The sequence below is a fragment of the Bradysia coprophila genome, unplaced genomic scaffold, assembly GCF_014529535.1.
Source record: "Bradysia coprophila strain Holo2 unplaced genomic scaffold, BU_Bcop_v1 contig_415, whole genome shotgun sequence".
Lineage (NCBI taxonomy): Eukaryota > Metazoa > Arthropoda > Insecta > Diptera > Sciaridae > Bradysia > Bradysia coprophila.
The window spans coordinates 418,049-440,185 of NW_023503670.1; the positions used below are offsets into that span (position 1 = coordinate 418,049).

Sequence of the window (22,137 nt, forward strand, 5' to 3'; positions counted from 1 at the left end):
TGCCACTACATTTTTTTTATTGTTTTATCAATAAATTTTTCCGAAATAACGACAAATTGTGCTCTTACGTCGCTTTTTTTTCACATAATCGTTGCCAAAACAGAATAAAAATTTATATTTTCTGTTTATGTTCGTTTTTAATATGTATACGTTGTAGCACGTACCACCAGCGAGTCAAACCATCTGGATGTGCACTAAAAACATGGAAAAAAGACACTATATACCACCCGAGTAAATTGTGTACGTAATCAAATATTTAACATGTGAACAGAATTTCACATAATTCCAGCCATTTTAAGAACGACAAAATTGTTTGTTTTAGTCTTGTAGCAAAGAAGCAAGTGAATTTTAGTGAATCCAGTGTACATCACCCGATATGGTCAAATTCAAGTTTCGATTATTTCGTTTTAGTAAATAAAAACATCTGGACGGACATGAAAGCTTCCATCCCATTTAAAAATATAAGTCCCAGATCTGTCATATACAAAGATGGTAGAATACGTAGTCTGATGAGAAACGTCTATGAATTCAAGGTATAGTATTACAATAATCATAGTCCTAGTCGGGTTATAACTTCGATTCCTGTTTTTAATTGCTCTCTGACTAGAGAGGAATATGGTACCGTTGTTCTGTATTAACCTAGACAATTTTCATATTTTGGACGGGTATGAAAATCGATATAGAATAACGGTATGGTATTTTATACAATTTACGGTTGGATCGTTTATGGAACCGAAACAACAGCCACAAGTAAAAATAAACATTTATTTATGGAATATGAAAAAGCATAGCAATTGATTATCGATTTTCGTTTTTTTTTCTCTTTCTCTAAAAAATAATTGAAAATAATTATACAAAATTTTCATCTGCGACACAATTACATTACTCTCAATTAAAAACAAACACTTCACTTTATCCGAAAACTTCTGGTTCGTTTGTTCGAAACGCTTTTGTGTAAACAATAAATCACCAGCGAAATTGGCGTTGGAACGTTTCATTTTATCGAAAAATGTATAAATGTTGGAAAGGCAATGCCAGTTTTGATTAAATCAAACATGAAAATCAAATTAGAAAGGAAAGAACGAAAAGCATGTTCCAAGCTTGATGTGATAGTTTAATTTGTAGCTGAAGTGTACCATTAGTAACTATTTCCTATTTTCATGTACAACAAAAACACTCCACTTTTATGTATTGCGGAAAAAAAACAATATAATTTACAGATTACGATTTTTCCAGTTCTAGAACTGCAGCGATTAACCAATTTAGAGTACTAATACTTTAGAAACGGTTATAGTCATCTGTTGTCGACAACATCGACAAAAAAAGATGAGCTCACTACCATAGTGAAAAGTGAAATTGAAGAAGTACAAAATTCGGTATCTTACAGGGATTGGGGGAAGTACATTTTCTGCTCACCATACAAAAAATCATCCAAAAATGAATTTTCTGCAGTTCATTGCTGGAATATTACAATCTAGTCCAGATTTTGTGTCAAATTATTTTAGGAAAATCAGTTAGTCTGTTAATATATATCGGAAATCTGCGATGACCTGTAGAGGCACCATAATTTTTTTCATGTGACGGGACCGAAAATGACGGAGTTTTGAGATTTTTCTCAGGCTTTCGGGCACTTAAATGAAATTTTTTTTGAGTATCTGTTTTAAACGATTGATTTTAGGCACTTTCGCATGTATCAATGTAGCAAATAGACTTCATTCGTCGAGCTCTATTTTCTCGTGAAAAAAAACTTCACTCTGAAATGTGATAGTTGTGAACTTGATGATCAAATGTACTGGAAATGTAACAGAATTCTACAAAAATCTATTATGACGTTTGAGCATTAGTTTCCAAACAGCATTAGCCTATACCATAGGCAATAGGTCCTATAGGGATCAAGCTTATGTATAAGTAAACTGATTTCTCCAAAATAGTTCTAAGATTCTTTCTCACGATATACGGTCAAAATACATTTCCCTAGTCTGGACACGTACATATTAACAACTATATATTGTCTGGTCATGCATCATGCATCGGAAATTTTGCAAAATTGGTAAAGAAAACACGGACGCTTTAATATTTATGGTTAACTTACCTTTCTCTAAACGTTATCCAAAATTTAGTACACCTTCATACCGAACATTTTCCATTATGACTTTTCAAAAAGTTTTTCCAATGCAATTTACACTAAATTTCACAACTAACACCATAGTTTATTTTCAATCCACTGCTATGTCGTTACACATTTTCATATCGTCGATATAATTTTTCGATCCTTTTTCGCTTTCTTCGCTTTAAACTTTTATAAAGGAAAAAGCAGAATTTTTTTTTGCTATTTGTCTTTAGAATACATAGAAGAAGAAAATTCTTTTTGATTAAATTTCTTTTGATGTTACAGTTCACTTCATAAATATTCACATTTTGTTAAAATGTTTTGTGTGCTGTATGGTATATAGGAATAATATCTGCAATGGACCCATTCAACGCTGAATTAATTTCGATTGAGAATTTTATTCAGTTCAAGACTCGGTTCAAGAAATGCCATTTTTCATATAATAAGTTCATTCAAAGTGAAAAAAGGTCACATAAATTCGAACGTATAGTCTTGACATCAACTTTGAGTCTTCTTTCGATTGTGTATTTAAATCAATCATCCAAAATGATCATTCATGTTAACTAAAAATTTGCAAGTAAAAAGGAGAACATTAGTTTCGAAAAAAAACAATATCTGAGCCAAATGACTCCGTTAGACTTTTTCTCATTTGAAAATGGAATACAAACAGAAAACAAAAATCGGTTGACTACCCTAAACGAAGCCGTATACGAATAACGTTCACGCTCTATGGATAACAGCTGATCTGTGATATATACTGACATTTACGTATTGATTTATACATTTTCCATAAAAAACATACCTTGGAACGATATAATGGTAAAGATAATAGTCTCGTACTTTGTACGGGTCGAACAAAAAAAAATATATTTTGTAAAGACAGCGGATGAGAAACACAAAGAAAATGCTGAAAACCAACAATTTGAATTTTTGCGTTTTCTTTTAAAGAAAAACAAAATTATCTGAGGGGTATACTCGCGACAAAACGATTTGAAAATTTCTTAGTGTATTAGACGCCAGTTATTCTCTTTTTGCAAGTTAAGTTATCAGCAATGGACTTTGGTGATAATAATGACCCTGCGTGGTGAGTTACCCCTCGCACAACCCTGATGACATCATTGTCCCATTAAAAGTAAAAAAAAACCTAATAGATTGAAAGCTTCGTTGAATTTTCTTTTTGATGGCTCTATTAAGTAAACATTCATTGTTTGCACTATGTATCCATTATTCAATATTTTTCTGTAATCTTTTTTTCAACCCCGAAGGATCTGTGTTTGTATTTTAAAAAGCAACTGAAAGTAACCCACATTTATGTTTTCGTAAACGATTTCAGAAAAATTCTATCTATAAATCGATATAGATATTTGAATGGTGGAACCGGGTTCAATATTTTTTGGAAAATTATTATTCAATAAAAACCAAACTTATGTGCTACATGTTTTTTCAGCAATATTTTCCAACAATAACTTGTTCAAGTATGGTTTTTATTGTTTTTTCCCTATTGTTCCGAACATTTTCACAATTCTCACACAAACGATAAATACTACAATAAAGCATTGAAGTACACACATCCAATATAACGAAAGGGAAGTTGAATATCTCCGAAACGGTTATTGTTGCAGTGGTGCAATTCAAAAAAAAAAGTTCATCGAATCATTGTACCTATTATTTATGAGGACAGAAGCGAAAAGTGTTGGAAACTCAAAAAGGAAATTGGCTGGTACAGAAGACACAGAGTCATTGTTCGTACATGACCCTCACAATTACATAAGTTGGTACGCTGACCAAGAAGAACCATCTAATCACAACGTATTTAATGAAACTTTTAGTTTAACCCGACTTTAATTTGGAAACATTGTCTGTACCTTTTTGTAAGCAGAACTGAAGTTAAAATTTAGGCATTTGCATCAACAAATACAAAGCTCTAAACTGTTAAATCATCGCATTAATATTAATTGGAAATGTGTGTGATAACGTAGAGCGTGGAAATAGTTTTAGTATAAACTTACCAAATTCCCTCCGATAAATTTCGGTCTTTTGTTAAAAGTTATTGAACTAAAGGACTCATTAAAATGGTTTCAATGCTGTCAAGGATAAGCTTTCTAAGTTTCACCTCTTAAGATACATGCAAGTTAGAAAAAAATTTCGAAATCCGCAGAATGTAATGTGCATTACATAATACCAATGAATAGTTATTAGTTTACCGAGGGAAATAAATAGGGAATCCCAACAAGAGCGAAGTTTTGTGACCAGAGCGGAGCGAGTGTACTTTTTGATAAAAATGAAAAGTCTAGCTTTCATGCGCTTATTGACCTCGGCTGTGCCTCGGATAAACAAAATTCACACGAAATCTAGTGTAATTAATGTGGACGTAAAGTCAATTCAAACAGTTGTCATATGGCTGTGTAAACAAGTATGAATTTTCTTCTATTTGAATAATTTCTCTAGCTGTAAGATCTGACAACAAAAACAAAGGAATGAATAAATTTGACTGTCGGTTGATTCCACTGTCGAAACAAGAGGGTAGAAGATAGACATTTATATCAGAACTGTCAACAGACAAAGCGTCAACAAAACATCATTTTCTCATAAAATAGTTATTTTATCCCTCCGCTGAAACTGCGGAAAGCCTGAAACGCAATTTCCAACTTTTTTTCCTCGTCAAACAAATAACTATTTCTGACCACATAGGTATTGTGTCAGTGGTAAGTGCACGTACATAAACATCCCAATGGCATGTACCAAAATCTTCCAATTAAATTTTACTAGAAAGCACAAGCAATCTACTGAGAAAAATTGATCAAAAATATGGTGAAACATTCCATTTTCATTTACAATTTTTGGAATGTCCGGTCATAGCTTATCCGATCAAATACAAAATTTAATAAGAAACTCGTTAACAATATCCTTACACCCTACACTTGAATGTCGTATAAATGTTAACCAATAAATTTTCGTATTGTAAATTTTTGATGCTATCTTAATGGTCGACGTAATCACAAATTTATGAAAATAAATTCTATTATTGACCGTACAGTGGACAGAATCGGCTGAATTTCAACGGGGACTGTTTTTTATTTTCGGTTGAACTCAATTGTTTATGTAAATGAAGCCTTTTATTAGTGTCAAGTCTGTGCCACAGCACATTATATTCCTCAACGAGAAAACACAAACGAACACAATAAACGGTGGAATATTTAATTAACCGAACCCAAAAAAAACCTTAGTTATTCTTTTGTCACACACTCACAAAAATGTTACATAAAAACGACGTTGGTCAATAATTCTGGCCGTAATAATAAATTTTCTGAAAATTGTATTTCTTAGTCATGATATTTTCGAGGATATTTTATACACTTTTCATAACTCCTCACGTTTTCGGTTATGTATACAACAATTTCGTTCTGTTTAACAATTCCCCCTATTTATAGAACTTGGTCATAGTCAATCGTAACGAGACTCCAACCGAAACCATCAATGGTATACAGAAATGTGGTTCGTGTACATTATTATGTTCTCAAAGTCGAAATTATTATCAGACCAAATCATATAACCGAAAATTACTTCCACCAGTGAGCCTTCTACAAGTTGTTTAAGGAAACGAAATATACGAGAAAAAGAAAAAAAAAATCGCCAGCGAAATGTGAAAAATGGAAAAGCTATACGGAAGAAGAACGTAACAAACATATTTGTGGGTGGGATAGGCTTTGCTTATTATTATTATCTTGACCTGCTATTCCAATCGTCCTGGGAATATGAAATATAAAATTTTGATCGATAATATCCGCTTGCGAAAAGATAACACAAAAAAGAAAGGAAAGATGTCTGTGGGACATAAACTGGTTCCTATTCGGTGTGTTGATTTATGAGTGGACAATGCGAAATAATTGATTATGGTTAATGTTTTTAATTAACTGGGGTGATTGGAAGATATAATGTGTCATTGTAATGGATATAGGAGACAGAAAAATAGGTAAAATCAAATAAACATCGTATTCCGATTGAATTCTTCCGTAAAAAGAGATCAGATTTGGATGTAAACAATTGCCATATATTAAATACACAAAACGAATTAATTCTATTTTATGAGATATAAATTAAGCATTCAACCATTCAGAGATGATATATATGTACGAACAGTTAGGGATAACATGGACTTAATGGCGACAGTCAGTGGACATGTGAATGCGAAAAAGTTGCTGAGATATAATTTATGGTATGTGCAGCTAACATAAAGACGATAAGCATTCATAAGGACACTATAAAATACTAGAAGATATTCTACTTTCCGGTGATTGATTTATGTTTATTAAGTTTCGATAATTTGAACCAGTCCTTGACTGTACACGAGTTCAGCTACTGTCATGAAATGTTGTGTACTTACTGGCCAAGATATCGTTGACTCACCAGCACCGGTGCACTGGCTTCGTGGATACGCTTAATTAGTGCATTCAAAAATTTGAAAAAAGAGGTTTCATTCGTTTCAGAAACAGAGACATGCCTGGTTTGTTGGAAGTACCTGGCCTCCACCACAACCTCACACCATAAGCTAAACAAAATCAGTTCTCTATCAGTAAATATAAGGAAAAGTCCGAAAGGTCGAATTTTTGATGATATAGGCAACCAAATCGACCAGACGCCTGGACACAGTTTTCGATTATCTACATTTTCCGCACACTGGCTGTCGTGGACCTTACAAGTCTCAAGATTCGATACGCCCCAGTAAATGTGTCTCAATGCATGAAATACACATATATGTAATACTATGTCATTTATGCACGGTTGTAATATTACACCGTTACTCGTTAAATATTCCATAATAATCCTCTCCAAAATAAAATTTCGCTCTCCGAAAATAAACGAGAATCAGAATCGTTATAAAAATTACCAGGTAATGTCATTGAAGACGTGCCACTTGAAATATAGTTAAGCACGAACTAACGATATGGAATGCTAAAATTTTGCTAAATATTTCTATCGAGTGGAAAGCATTAATAATTCAAAATAAATGAGTTCCGAGTTTCCAGTAAGAAATCGATTCATTTAGATTGCTGATGGTATTGGAAAATTAATGGACAGAAAATGAATATTAATTTCCGTAAATTTCTGACAAAAGGAACGAGAAAAATCTAATGAAATTTATAAATATCATTCATTGAATGTACAGTCTATTTCGACAGCGTGTCATTACATTTTTACCCCGTTCCCGGATTTAAATAAAGCAAATTTATTTTGAGTTATAAATGTGCATCGTTTGATGTTTTTTTGCTTTTGTGGTAATCTGTAATTATGGAGGCGGTAAGTCTGTCGAACGATTCATCCTCCATCGGCATTCGGCATTTCAACATTTTAAATATTTTTGATAAATACAAATTAATTTACAGTCGAATAAAAACGTTTAATTAAAAATTTCGCAGCGAAAATAAAAACGGGGTTGGTTTTATATACGTACAGATGAAAAGGGCAACCGAATCGTAATAGCAGTAATTATTAATGGCAATTTTGTTGCGATAAATGTTTATTGGCCGATCTGATTACAACATCGCTATTTTAATAGAGGTAATAAAATGAAAATTGCGAAAATTGCTAACTACAGCTACGGGTACAACAAAAAATCACTTGCATCCGTGTTATTTATACACTTTCGATTAATTTTGTGAATTTAGAGTGTTTATCGTTCTGGAAATATGATTTAACCTTTCTGTAACGACACACAAAACGCTATTAAATCATCAAATCGTCCTATTGTTGAAATACGGTTAGTGAATGATTCTAAATCTTCTACTTCATTAGTTTTCACATTGGCTATTAAAATGATCCTTGGCCAATGCTCATCCCCTGTTTGAGTTAACACGGTCAACAATAGATAATTATCCGTGTTCTGATTGTAATCAGACGTTTCAAACGGTTTACGAGTACAGGAATTGTTTTTTTTTTACTTGTATAGTGTAGAATCACTTACAGTCATAATGTGATGAATCGAAAGTGGAAAATATCAATTAGTTGCAAAAAAGGCCTTCTCAAAATGCTTTGAACAGACCATATTGCCATTAAAATGATTTTGATGCCTGTGAAAGTGGAACGAAAGCTAATCATTATTAACGATCCCGAACGTGAAAGATTTTTTTTAGACATTATTATTGCAAAACAAAATGCTAAATTGAGACAAAATTTACAGACTTTTCTTCACGATTGCGAAACTAAAGCAAAAGAAATTTTCTGAAATGTATTCAAAGAGATACCCCTCCAACACCAATTCCTTATTATAGCAAATGAAGTAAAGTGAAATTAATGAATTTTCTGAAATTTGCGAACATTCCGTATCATTATTATTGTACGTTCGAGCATAATCTTCAAGCATGCAAGCTTTTCCATTATCTAACAAGAATCCTAATATTGAAACGCCTTCGAAAAAAGTTAATAAATAATGAAATTAAGAAGACAAGACAAGAAAATCTTAGATGAAATTCACGTACACTCGCACATACACAGACACTCATCGACTCACACCCATACACTTTTCATATTCGTCGTATGCTAGCATTAAATCAAGGTCTAGAACCAACGGTACTGGCAATATACTGGCTCTACTTTTACATATCGACTCCGTAGCCGTAAGGTAAATTTTTCAATTTTAAATCGAAAGAAACATTATTTGTGGTGTAAGCCACAGATGGTGTATAACATAAATTGTATAGTAAGTAACAGAAAACTGCTAAAGTCGGATTTAACTTTCCACCTGCAACACTCTCAGTGGATTTTTCAATTTAAAATTGCAAAATCTACAGTTAAAATCAAAATTTATTTACATTCGTAACAGGTACACACATAACACACTTTGCTTAATTTAATAATTGAAATAAAGTAGAACGAAACTACGGGGCTGTCAATTGTGTGTATAATCGAAGCTCAAAAGCTTATCTGGTACAACAAAAAGGAAAATAAATTAATTTCTTACGGTACACGAAAAATGAACAAAATAACTGAAAAAAAACACAACAAAACTGTGTGGTTTAATCCCAGTACAAAAGCTCGAGACTAATACATATACTCCCTCAAAGGCTATATCATTTTCGTAGGAACCGCTTTCAAACACAACCAACGAGACTTTTCCGTCTCGCAATACACATACAAGCACGGATGGACGTGAACGTTTGCAATACAATAATTGTATTTGTATAGATAGACACACACATATGTAGACCTCACCAGTCAATAAATTTTTGTGAAAATCACTGTCAAAGCGTGGAAAAAGTTTTTCTACGACTGTCGACAAGGAATCGATAAAAACACCAGAATTTTCACATTGTTGCTAATAGTCGATGCATTTTAATGAATTCCTTTTCCATTAATGGAGTGTTCTTTTCAGTTAAAAGTTAACGAATTAATAGTTTTTACACGATTTTTGTAAAGTATTTCACTTGGGAGCGGTCACCCAAGTTCTTGTGGGCGCTTGAACAATCACAAACACGTCTATTCGCTCAGACATTTCACCTCGAACTGAAAATTTGAAAATGGCTGCTTACATATGTGATAGTGTTGCCAGAGCTTTTCATCGAGGGAAATTTATTTTCCATCCCTTTTCAGCGATTTTGTACAACTGACGGGTACGATTGGCGAGAGGTTAAGTAACTAACCAAGTTACTAGTTTTCTTTTTAATATTATTGGAATTTTAATTTGACAATCACATTCGAATAATACAGAAGAACTATGAGAAATTACATTTTAAATTACTACAAATATGAAGTAATTATTTCATAATAAGTTAGAGTCGATTTCGTTTCACTAGAGCGTGTTTGTAATTGTCGAACATGAGGTTTATTAATTCAGCCGTTGAGCCTAAGACTCTAGCTGGGCTTGCTAACTCAATTTTGTAGGAGTCTTTCACAAACTTTTCCCTTTCAGTTAATTTCCACTTTACCGGGGTAGTTTTTTTTGAAGTTGGGACGTTTTCGTAGCATGATGCTGATGCTTTGCGAAGGCGACCTGCTTTATTTTATGATTTTTGAACTTGAAGGCCAATTTTTGGTCAACCTTAAAAAAAGGTGAGTTTAGTGCAAGAAAAAAATATTGCATAGGGAAGTTAAAGAAAACGCGGTTTTCTGTCATTTCCAGGGTAAGGTCAATAGAAATGTGAGGATTCAAATTAAAGTCGCCGTGAGTGAAAATTAGTCATGAATTTACTTCAGCTGTTTTGTTTGTAAGAGTGGTAAAACAGATGATACAAATTCATGGAGGTATTCTTTTGAAAAACAGCCTACCGAAATCGGACGTATTTTCCAGTGGACTTTTTATATGTACCTAGAAATGACTTCGACCCAAGAAGCCAAAACCACTTTCAAAAAAAATCTTCGAAGCTTGTGTGACTAGTGTGAGGTGATCGAAAACTGAAAACTTGCAAAACTTTCTCCAGTACACGAGCCGTACAGGGTCGTGTGGGGTGTCATTAGAAAGGTAATCACATGCACTATTGAGCCGAATAGGGACTTATTGGTTTTAAAATTCATCCACACTAAAATATGCACGGTTGGTTTGAAACGAGATTAAATAGGGACCGCCGACCACCAATAATTTTTTTTCATATTTATAATGAGTGATGGACAAGAACATCACACAGGAAAAAATTAGCCCGAACCCCTGAGCCGTTTCTGAGAACCAGTGGATGCGCTACCACGAGCAGTCAGACACAGCCTGATCACAAATTTTAATGGGGATCGGTAGAGGGAAAAATTCTAAGATATACTGTGTAAAAATTATTGCTTTCGGTCATTTGCTCTCGGAGCAATAACTATTGAAAGTCAAAATTTCACCATTTTCGAAGAGTAATATATCCCTGACAAAGTGACCGACCCAGCCAGTTAAGATTGATTCTAGACGCGGTTAGTAAGCTCTTTCGAATGACGAAAAAAAAATGAAAATATTCTTTTATGTTACATTTTCAGAGAAGTTACTTTTTCCGCTACCCTCGGTGAAATTCGGTCACTTCTGTACCCTTCTGGTAGCTTCATTTCAAACTTTTTTTTTCGCTGATATTGTAGCCAATATTACAATTGAATGTCTTTTACTCAATTATATGTGTGGTACCGACTCAGAGAGTCATTAAAGTCCACTTCTTTTCAAAAAAATCTTTAAATTTAATAATTTCGTTTTCGAGGGCTCCAGATTTTCGAGTAGACTGACTTCGATTGAAAAACTGAATCATCAACAGTACTTGTTGGTGATCAAGTATGGCATGTTTAGTATCGTTGAAAAGCTTATTCCTCAGGCTATAATATTAGGGGCAAGTTTGAAACAAGTCTACCAGAAAGGTACAGAAGTGGCCAAATTTCACCGAGGGTAGCGGAAAAAGTAACTTCTCTGAAAATGTAACATAAAAGAACTTTTTCAATTTTTTTTTTCGTCATTCGAAAGAGCTTACTAACCGCGTCTAGAATCAATCTTAACTGGCTGGGTCGGTCACTTTGTCAGGGATATATTACTCTTCGAAAATGGTGAAATTTTGACTTTCAACAGTTATTGCTCCGAGAGCAAATGACCGAAAGCAATAATTTTTACACAGTATATCTTAGAATTTTTCCCTCTACCGATCCCTATTAAAATTTGTGATCAGGCTGTGTCTGACTGCTCGTGGTAGCGCATCTACTGGTTCTCAGAAACGGCTCAGGGGTTCGGGCTAATTTTTTCCTGTGTGATGTTCTTGTCCATCACTCATTATAAATATGAAAAAAAAATTATTGGTGGTCGGCGGTCCCTATTTAATCTCGTTTCAAACCAACCGTGTATGTGCAGTTAAAGTTTTCAACCGAAGACTTACACTGTTACAGAAATTTTTCGAGGTACACAAAACGTAGATGGTCGTGTTGTGTATCATTTGAAAATTAGTTTTATGTGATTTTGGGCCAAATATGGTCTTATGTGGAATCTACGATGAAATAGAAGTTGAAATGCTTAAGTGCCCATATTTAACCGCATATGCATCTAAACCCTATAATACCCTATATGACCCAAAAGCATAAAATTACCTTTCAAATGATACTCAACAAGACTAAGCACGTTTGTGTACATCAAGAAATGTCTGTAAGACGAGTGTAAGACTTCGGTTAAAATACAGAGCCTAAAGTGAGGATTTTCGACTGGAGTGCACCTTTAACTAAAATGTGCATGCATATTTTTAACTACGGTAAGAGGAATTTTCTTTTAAATTTTTTTTTACAGGGCCGAACTGGCTGTATAAGGTACACTATTAGTGTACAAAAAGTGCTTTCTGATTAAATGCATTTTACAGAAGGAAAATGTTGAAAAACATTTGTTTTCAACTTTTTCCTACCATATCTGTGAGACTTGAACGGATTAAAACTCTTCCGTTTGGTGTGGGTCGGTGAAATTGAATTTTTCCATTTAAATCAGCATGAAATGCCCGATCTGGCGATACTCCGCTCATGTGCGGCAGAGGTCGTTAACAGATCCATTTTGCAGTAGGAAAATGTTGAAAAATGTTTTTTTTTTCATTTTTTTCCTACCATATCTGTGAGACTTGAACGGATAATAACTCTTCCGTTAGGTATAGGTCGATGAAATTGCATTTTTTCATTATTTTTTTATTACTCAGCTCAATAGTATATGTGATCACCTTTATAATGACACCCCACATGATCCTGTAAGTTTTGTAAGAAAAGTGCAAGTTTTCGGTTTTCGATCACCCTTCACCAACCACACAAGCTTCGAAGATTTTTTTTTTTAAGTGGTTTCGGCGTCCAGGGTTGAATACCTTTCTCGGCACATACAAAAAAGTCAACTGGAAAATGCATCCGATTTCGGTAGGCTGTTCTTCAAAAGAATGCCCCATGGCTAACTGACGTTTACTGTAAAGACAAGCATTTCTTTCATTTTCTCCTGGTTCGTTTGATTCTGCTATTTTTGGTCGCACCTCATTAAATAGTCCATCTGAATAATTCCCGGAATTCTAAGAGTTAAGAAACTAAGACTGTTTCAATATTTTTTTCATTGATTGTTTATTACTCAAAAAGTATCATTCTTCATCCGTTTCAATTGTGAAGGTCTTTCGTAATTTATGGCAATCTGATGGAAATGGACTTCGTTTCCAAGTACAGTTCAATACCATTCTCACCTCTGTAACAATAAATATTTTTGATGAATACCTCGTTACATGAAAATATTCAAATCTTACAATTCTCGACCGGAACCAGATTCTTTGTAACCACCGAATGGTACCTGTGGCACAACAGCCGCATAACAGTTAACCCACACCGAACCTGCTTCGATTGCTTTCGCATAAGTGAAAGCAGCGTCAATGTTGTTCGTTATTATTCCAGCTGCCAGTCCGTAATTGGTTCGATTAGCTCGGTCAATCACCTCGTCCAATGTTTTGAATTTTAATATTGATTGAACTGGGCCGAAAATCTGTCGCGAAGCGTCAATTAGTTGTTAAATCTACTAAATATCTTCTTTTAGTTTTCATTACTTCTTCCTTGGAAATTGTCATGTCATCGGTCACATCCGAGAAAACTGTGGGTTGAATGAAGAATCCGCTGTTACCAATACAGCTTCCTCCAACTTCCACCTTTGCTCCTTCCTTCTTTCCCGAGTCGATATACTTCAACACCTTTGTGTACATTTCTTCGTCAACTTGTGGTCCCTGTACGACGTCTTCGTACTGGTTACCGACCTTCCGGTTTTTGGCTAACTCCCTTGCGCATTCAACAAATTGGTCATAGATCTTCTCATGAACAAAAGTACGACTTGCAGCTATGCAGCTTTGGCCGTGATTTGCGAAAATAGCCTCATGTGCGATCGATGCAGCCTGCTTAACTGCAAGTTTTCTTGTTAAAATGTGTATTTAAGTCTTGAATGCTCACATATCCTCTCACCATCAACATCATCCATTACGACCAATGGACTCTTGCCACCCAATTCAAGGGAGACTTTTTTTAAGTTTGATTTTGCCGCTGTTTCCATAATGATCCGTCCAACCTCAACTGAACCGGTGAATGCCACTTTCCTAATTCTGGGATGAGCTGATATTGCGTGGCCTGCTCTCAACATTTAAAAGTACATTTGGTCAAACGTGTAAAATGTGTGAATCGAACTACTGACCTGCAGTTGGACCGTACCCTGGAATAACATTTATAACGCCATCAGGGAAACCAGCTTCCTTCGACAACGCAGCGATATATAGTGCGGTCAATGGAGTTTGTTCGGCAGGTTTCAATACAATCGTACATCCAGCAGCTAGAGCCGGTCCCCACTTCCAAATCAACATCATCAATGGAAAGTTCCATGGAATAATTTGACCCACAACACCAATCGGTTCACGCCGTGTCATCGCGAAGAACCCATAATCAGCTGGTATGGTCTTGCCGGTAATTTTATCTGCGTATCCAGCATAATATCTAAGACAGCCAACCGAATGGAAAACATCACCACAAGCGCTTTTGAAAGTTTTTCCATTGTCGAGAGCTTCCAGATTAGCAACAATTAACATATCACGTTCCAAGAGATCAGCTAACCTGTGAAAGATGTCTGCTGATGTACACAGTCTTGAGTGCTACAAGAAATTATTTTACTTGTAAATAAGTTTTCCACGTCCGGATGCATCTAAATTACGCCAGACCGAACCTCTTTTAAATGCTCTCTCAGCTGCATCTACTGCTGCATCGACATCGGCCTAATTATAATGAAAGAACAACGTAGAACCGATGATGGCTATGCATCTTAAAGTCATTATCGGGTCGTATTACCTTATCACCTTCAGCGATGTTGGCTAAAACTTTCTTGTTAGCTGGATTGATGGTTGCAAAAGTTTTGCCAGACTTTGAATCAACAAAGTTGTTGTCGATAAACAGCTAAAATAAAAAAAAGGTTTCTTGTCCGGTAATTCGTACTTATCAGCCTATTTGTAATGCACACACAATAATCCACTGATAATAATGAAAAGTAACTATAATTATCTAGCAAATAACTGGATAATAGGAATGCTCACGTAGACAAATACTCGAACATGATTGATGAGTAAACATATAGTAGTTCGTAATTTTGCTAAATCTGGTAGAAATATGGGATTGAAATTTTCTATTAACTACAATATTACGCTAAAAAAATGTAAGGCTCTTTCCCTTTAAGTGCATTGATATACTGTGATTTACCGGGTAGTAATTATATTTTTAGTATATTTTGATTGCCCGAGCAATTTATTATGATATGATTCCACTATAAACTTAAACTTCTTAAATATATTTCTTTTCTTTTTTTATTCAAGCCAGTTCAAAAATTTAAATTTACAAAACAGGAACAAAAAAGTAAGAAAATATCACAAGAGAAAGTTACAGTCGTTTTTATCACAGACCTGTTGAATATATTTCTGGTTTTGAGGGTTCCAAGTGTTAACTACCAAAAAATCTATTACTTCATTTGCTTTAACATATACTTTGCACAAATTTTTAGCATCGTTTTCAATAATAGATTACTAGCCGCTTACTTATTACTACAACTGTACGTAATCCTTAGTTCTAGTACAATATGGCACACTTGTATCGGTCTGAACAACATACACTAATATTTAATGAATTGAATTTCACTTCACTGCTCTAAACGTCGGCTTCAACCTCATAAACACTATATACATACATGTTTGAAATGCACAAATTTAAAAATATTCACAAAATGATGCATTGAAATTACCTTTGTGTATTTGATTTCTTGATTGGGATTCGCCATTTCAAAATGTAATCTTATTTTATGGGTTTTGTAGTCAAAATATTCGTCAACCTATGCAGCAGCTACAGTTGTCAAGTCAGAGTGAAAACTGGCTTATTTATGCACAGTAGGTACTGGTAATCTCATCTTGTTTGATAGTACTGTATGTGTATTTGAATTATATAAAGATACTTCCTTATCTTATCTCGAGCGATGGGTATAAACAAATTCGTTTGCACATTAAACGGATGATATTTGTGGAAAAAGCAATGACTTTCTTATAATTGAAAGTTTGTAAATACAATCAAAAATTAGGAATTAGCACATTTTTGTTTTACGTATGTTTTATCTATTGAAAACGTTGAAAATTGAACATTGAAAATGTGGTAATTTGTTAATTTTGTTTTATATATCTGAAATGAGTAGGTTTTGGGTCTACTTCCATCTTTTTTTCTTCACAGAAAATCTACATAGAAATTTTGATAACAAAAACCAAGTGAAAAACAAGTATTTTCATCACTTTGACTATTCGCACGCGCGTGCGAATAGCATCAGCCTCTTTTCATACCTCAAACGAATAGATCCATTTTTAATTTCTTCGCAAGACTGACGTTGTCGTTAATACTTTTTGTCAAGACAATTACAACCAACTAGACAACAAACTGAATAAATTATAATATTTTAGGTATTTCAGAAAGGTGGTTTTAAAATTGCATAAAAATGATAACCTTTGGATATCTGAATTTTGTTGTTTCTTTTTTTTAGAAATGTATGATATGAATACTATACGGAATACTTGAAATAAAGCCGTTGTGCATCTCTTTTGAGCTAGTTTAAAAAATCAATTACATAACTCGGAATAAAAACTCGGTTTTGTCTCGGATCAACAAAATCCATACGAAAACTCTACTTTTCGTTTTTTTATCCCACACCGTAAAGGCGTGTGCCACAAAAGCATTTACCACCGAGTTACACTTTTCGTCGCTGAGTTGAGAAATAGTTATTTTCCTACCACATGCTAAAATGCTTTGAATCGAATTTGCTAAAAAAAAGTCCTTTAAACTACTAGGCATTTCCCTCCCTACACTCGTAAATGAAGTTAGCATACTATATCAGGAAGCTACCTCAATATCTCGTACCACGGGGAGTAAAAGTACCTCGGGCTAACGCGCTCGGATAGTTTTACTCCTCTTGATACGAGATATCTAATTACCTCTCTGAGATAGTAATCTAGTATTAGTATAAGTTATGAACAACGTTTTTCCTAAACGACTTGGGAAATAAGCGCCGAAGTGTTTCCCTAGGGTGATAAATTCAACATTATTTCATCATTTTAAAATTTGCTTTGCTTTGTTGAGCAAATCAGTGTATGGATTTTGATTGGAAATAGATTTGCTCAGGTGAATTGTACCGAGCCTAAAGGACACACATAGATTCGAAATCTACCATTGTATTTGATTTCTTTTAAACAAAAGAAGTGAAAAATCAAAGGATTATAGCGTGATAAGATTGCTGTTCGAATGAAAACATAAGTTCTTAATTAAAAGGCAATCTATCAATTTGTCTTTCAGTTTTTATTCAACATCAATTAATAAATACTATAAATTAACGTACTTTCCTAATGTGTTGGAGCGCCATATCGTGAGTCGAAAAGTGGTGGTGGATACGGACCCGACACTACTGTATCCTGAATGGCTTCAACTGGCGGTCCATATTCATTGGTTGGAGCGACAATGTCTTGATGAATGGCAGGTGGTCCATATTCCTGGACTGGATCAGCTGGTGCAGGATATGGATGACTTACAACAACTTCCGGCAAACTTGGAATTTGTGGTGGTGGTGGTGGCGGAAGATATTCGTTTGCAGGTGGTCCGTATTCGTGCGATGGTTCAATCGGAGCTGGCTCATCATGATGTGGTGGTCCATATTCGTTTGATGGTTCAACTGGAGCTGGCTCGTCATGATGAGGTGGACCGTATTCCTGAACTGGAGCTGGTGGTGGATAAGGCGCAGAAATTCTTCTGTCGGGCACACCGTAGCGAGTCGATGGAGGCGACAAATGTGAGACATCGCGCTGATGGATGGAATGGATTGGTGCGGACAGGGCACATCCAGATAGTAAAATAACCAATAAAAGTTCCTTTAAATGATACGGAAATAGAGGGAATATTAACAAGAGTTATCTGATAAATCGGCTATAACAATTCAATTTTATGCAACAAAGTGTTTGCTAAGTCAGTAAAACTCTGTAAAACCGAGCTGTTGAAAATACTTAGATCAACAGAAGTAGCAGAGTCGATAGTTTTATTAATGATTGAAATTTTCGTGTAGATGTAATCGTTGCACTTACCATGTTTGATGGTAATGTTACCAAAGTAATTTTGTTTATTTGATGGCAGAAACACTTGTGATGACATGTTTGAAAAAATAATTGCTTTTATACAAAAAAAAACTACTTAACCTACGATTTGAAAAGTGCATATGGTGCATGGTGCATACGATAGAAAAACCGGCTTTAGGAACAAGCGGAAAGGTTATTTATAAATTTACTACTGCACTTATTATAAATTAAGTGAAGGAAGTAACTTTGCCAATGCTAAACGTTTGGCAAACGTAACGAGTTCGACGTAACGCTTCGAAACTCGTTTTTATTGTTACGGTTAGAAGGGTCATTTAAATTTGCTTCTCCAGGGCATTATTTTAAGCTGATTGAGACACAAGGTAGTTTTTAATTCAACTGTTTCGTTAATCAAATTGAATGTAGTGACAAAAACATTTGGGAGTTTTGAATGATCTGTCTTGGAAGCGAACAGCTCTAAAATATACTCCTCAACTTCTGGTAGAATTTCAATTATCGAGTACATGAAAACTTTTGCTCAAGAGTTATAATGCGAAAATGCGTTCAAAAGTGAAGGCATGTCAGAAGATCTCGACAATAGTTTTTTGCAAATAACTCAAGAAATAATTATTTTAAAACATTACAATGCTGTAATTATGTCGACCTTCGAAATGTCTGCAGGTGGAATATATGAAACAATTGATGCAAGTGAATTCATGGGAGCTATGACCAAAAATATTGCAAATGTTCGGAGAGTTCGCCTTCCAACATGGACATTACTCGTTGCTGAAAGATATCGATTCTTATGCATTAATGGCTGATAAACCATTTTGACTGCAATTCGATCACTGGAAAATATTTAAGTACTTCGACCTGTCTGTCTATGTTACGACTAGTTTCAACTATCCAACGATACCAGACATCTTCTGATGATCACACAGTGAGTGTTCAATCGAAAAAATTAAGGAAGCGTATTCCCTATAGAGTTCAAAGACGAATCTAACGAGATATCACTCATTTAAATCGGAAACCCATTGTTCCCAAAGGTAATAAAATGAAAATCACCTGAAGTGAATCAGTGAATCAAAACACACAAAACCTTCGTCAACTCAATCTCGCACCTAACTTATTTGTATTTCAACACCTTGTGTTACTGGTATATTTTTCCACATGGGATCTCGGTATACATGTTTACTGCACTTTCCCACATTTTATCGATGGGATAATTCTCTCCAACGTTCGTGCCTATAAAACACATTCACACGAATTGGCAAATATTTGGCAAACCCATCCGAAACCTAATAACGAATAAAAAAAAAATATTCCCATATACATACCGCCATCAAACAAACAAATAAATTCAAATGTGAAACGTGTCGTCCACAAACAACATAAATCATTGCGTATCCTCATCTCGTAAATAGGATGAGTTGGAGAAAGACGAAGGTAAATTGTACGTACGTAAATTTTTGAAAAATTTGTACGAGGTGAAGGTCATAAGCATGACCTATTTTCGTTCGCTCCACAAAATGTGGAAATTCTTGTTATGTATATCCTTTTTACGTTCCGTGCACAACCGAACCAACCACACACCATACACACAGCACCCGATATAACGCTTCAACACAGTTACACTCAGTGGCAAACAGATATTCAAACAGCCAGAAAATTGTATTCCGAAATATAAATCGGTCAGGGATGTCTTTGTTCTTTTGCTGTACGAAAACCTCACATACACCCGAAAACATAAATAAATGGGATCGAGAATGCAGTTTGGGGCTTTTTCTGGAACAATTTTCGTTGTCACATAAATTTCCAAATTTTACTCCTATTGGGCGCAACAATTCATTTTACTTTCATCAAGTGATTAGTTTTCAAATGCATACCCGAAGACAAGTGGTTTCAATAGTAAAATTGATGGTAAGAATACACAAAGACAAAACGAGTACAGAATCGGAAAACTCTCAGATCGACGAGCTAGACTCGATAACCTCGATAGACTTGAAGATAAAATTATCGTCGGTTTGTCACAGTTTACAATTTTAATAAAAAAATTGTCATGGTTCATCTGTTCCTGTTCCAGCACGAACTTCCCAACCAACGACGGGAACCATTTCTAAAATTCAATTAAACCGAAAGGAAATATTGGAATGCGAGAACTGAACATCATTTCTTACAGAAGACATAAGACACATCTAAACATCCAGCACATAGTAAAGTGTGATGGAAACAGAATGTATATATGTTTGCTGCTGCTGACGTTCGACTATTCAAAGGGAGGAATTTTCTATATACTAACGAGTATTCACCCATTTACCGGCTTATATGGAAGCTTTGAATAGACAGATGTGTGGCGTCTCCAAAGGATGATGTAATCGATTGTAGATGTATGACGTCATTGTCGTTTTGTAATAAGGGAAACCGTCGAAATTTATCGTTACATTGTGTATCGCACCATTCTACAACAGATTGTGGAAAGTACTACTTTATTGTTATGTAAGTGCCGTTGATGATAGGCAAATCTTTCGGCAAATGTTTGTAAACGAATTGTAAGAATGGAGAATTATTTGCTCTTGTTGAGAGTTTGCTATCCGAAGTTCTATTTATGTGATTGCTTTATAGAATTTTTGCTTGTAAATAAAACTGAGTCGAGTGTAGATACATAATGGGAATGGATGGATATACATGGGGTGATATTATCATTGTTATATCTTTCCTTTTGTCATTTCTACGTTCATAGAGGCCGATAAAATTAGAATGTCGCACAATTTCCATTGTAAAAGAAATCGGTTTTCTGAAGAAGAAACAGACTATTAGGCTGTTGCCATTTTTGCAGAGATTATGTTTCGATGGTGATTGATTTCAGTACTTTTTGATACTTGAACCACAATCTGAATACCGTCCAACAAACAGTGGATGAAGCAAGTTAATGTAATGAATTTTTGAAGCGTTTTAATCGTTATAAAAGGTGTGTTTATTGCTCTGCCTTTTATAGATAACGAGAGTAAGTACTGCACATTGGATTCTTTATCAGCTAATGGTTCTATTTACATAAGTAACAAAAATATCGTGGGCAACATGACTCCAGGGTGTATCTTCGATATCCCAGGAACTACTGAACTCATTTTGATAAACTTTTTCATCCCTGAGAGGTTTACTAAAGTAATGAATTTTGAGCCCGATATAAACAGTGAAATTAGCATTTTTCGTTGTATTCATTTTTTCTACAATATCTTCCAAACCATCGCCCATTTGACTTCATATCGGGCTCGAAATTCATAGTTTCACACCTTTCAGGGAAAAAGTGTATCAAAGTCGGTTCACTAGTTCCAGAGATATCGGCGATGCGTTATTTAGTGATGTTGCCCACGGTATACTCGGCCATTATATCCTTTTACGGGTGGCAACGTCGTCAGCTATCAACAGTGACGACCGAATGGCCTCTGGTTACCGTGGCCATATAAATACATAGAAAAATGTAAGAGGACGTCCAATGATAAAGTAAATGATTTTGTTTATACCGATTGAAAGTTTCTTAATCGAACGAAGTAGTAGACCCGATAATTGTGGTTTAACAGCGTTCTCGTAACAGAGTTCTCACTAATCTCAAGGGTTTGACTCAATATGCATGCAGCAATATCCAACACATTCAATATGCAATATTGGCGTTTTAATACATAAACGTGCTTATCAACGTTGATGTTCATGACTAAATGTGGATTGAATTGGATTGACATGCATTAAAGATTCTTGAGTATAACGATATAGTATAGAATGAATATGAAAAATGTCGCTATGGGGGAACTATATTAACACCCAAAATTATTTTCCCCCAAATTTGACAGATGCAGCAAATTTATTTTCCCCAAAAATTTTCCAGAAAAATTTCGGAAAATCGGCAATTTGTTCGTGGGTGTTAATATTCTTCGGTGCAGCACCTTTAATGTATGGGAAAAATTTGGGGGATAATATTTA

The 22,137-nt window shown here is 34.8% G+C and overlaps 3 protein-coding genes across 15 annotated transcripts in view; all 3 read right to left on the bottom strand.

The window, feature by feature from the left end:
• LOC119082303 (whirlin) overlaps positions 1 to 9,623 on the bottom strand; it is a 45,720-nt gene extending 36,097 nt beyond the window's left edge. For all 13 annotated transcript variants that reach the window (XM_037191799.1, XM_037191794.1, XM_037191798.1 and 10 more), the window contains exons 1-2: positions 9,320 to 9,623; positions 2,093 to 2,337 (exon numbers count right to left, since the gene is read on the bottom strand). The gene's annotated coding sequence lies outside the window, so the exon portion shown is untranslated. The remainder of the gene's footprint in view (positions 1 to 2,092; positions 2,338 to 9,319) is intronic.
• Positions 9,624 to 13,100: 3,477 nt separating this feature from the next.
• LOC119082402 (retinal dehydrogenase 1-like) lies at positions 13,101 to 15,989 on the bottom strand. The gene is made up of 8 exons (XM_037191933.1): positions 15,810 to 15,989; positions 14,870 to 14,974; positions 14,696 to 14,796; positions 14,226 to 14,638; positions 14,000 to 14,161; positions 13,594 to 13,940; positions 13,300 to 13,532; positions 13,101 to 13,241 (listed from the first exon to the last, which is right to left on the bottom strand). Exons 1-8 carry the CDS (start codon positions 15,843 to 15,845, stop codon positions 13,181 to 13,183), a joined length of 1,458 nt encoding a protein of 485 aa, XP_037047828.1. The 5' UTR covers positions 15,846 to 15,989; the 3' UTR covers positions 13,101 to 13,180.
• A 1,390-nt stretch (positions 15,990 to 17,379) lies between these two features.
• LOC119082340 (extensin-1-like) lies at positions 17,380 to 18,237 on the bottom strand. Its single transcript, XM_037191853.1, has 2 exons — positions 18,175 to 18,237; positions 17,380 to 17,964 (listed from the first exon to the last, which is right to left on the bottom strand). Exons 1-2 carry the CDS (start codon positions 18,175 to 18,177, stop codon positions 17,443 to 17,445), a joined length of 525 nt encoding a protein of 174 aa, XP_037047748.1. The 5' UTR covers positions 18,178 to 18,237; the 3' UTR covers positions 17,380 to 17,442.
• Positions 18,238 to 22,137: the final 3,900 nt, after the last annotated feature.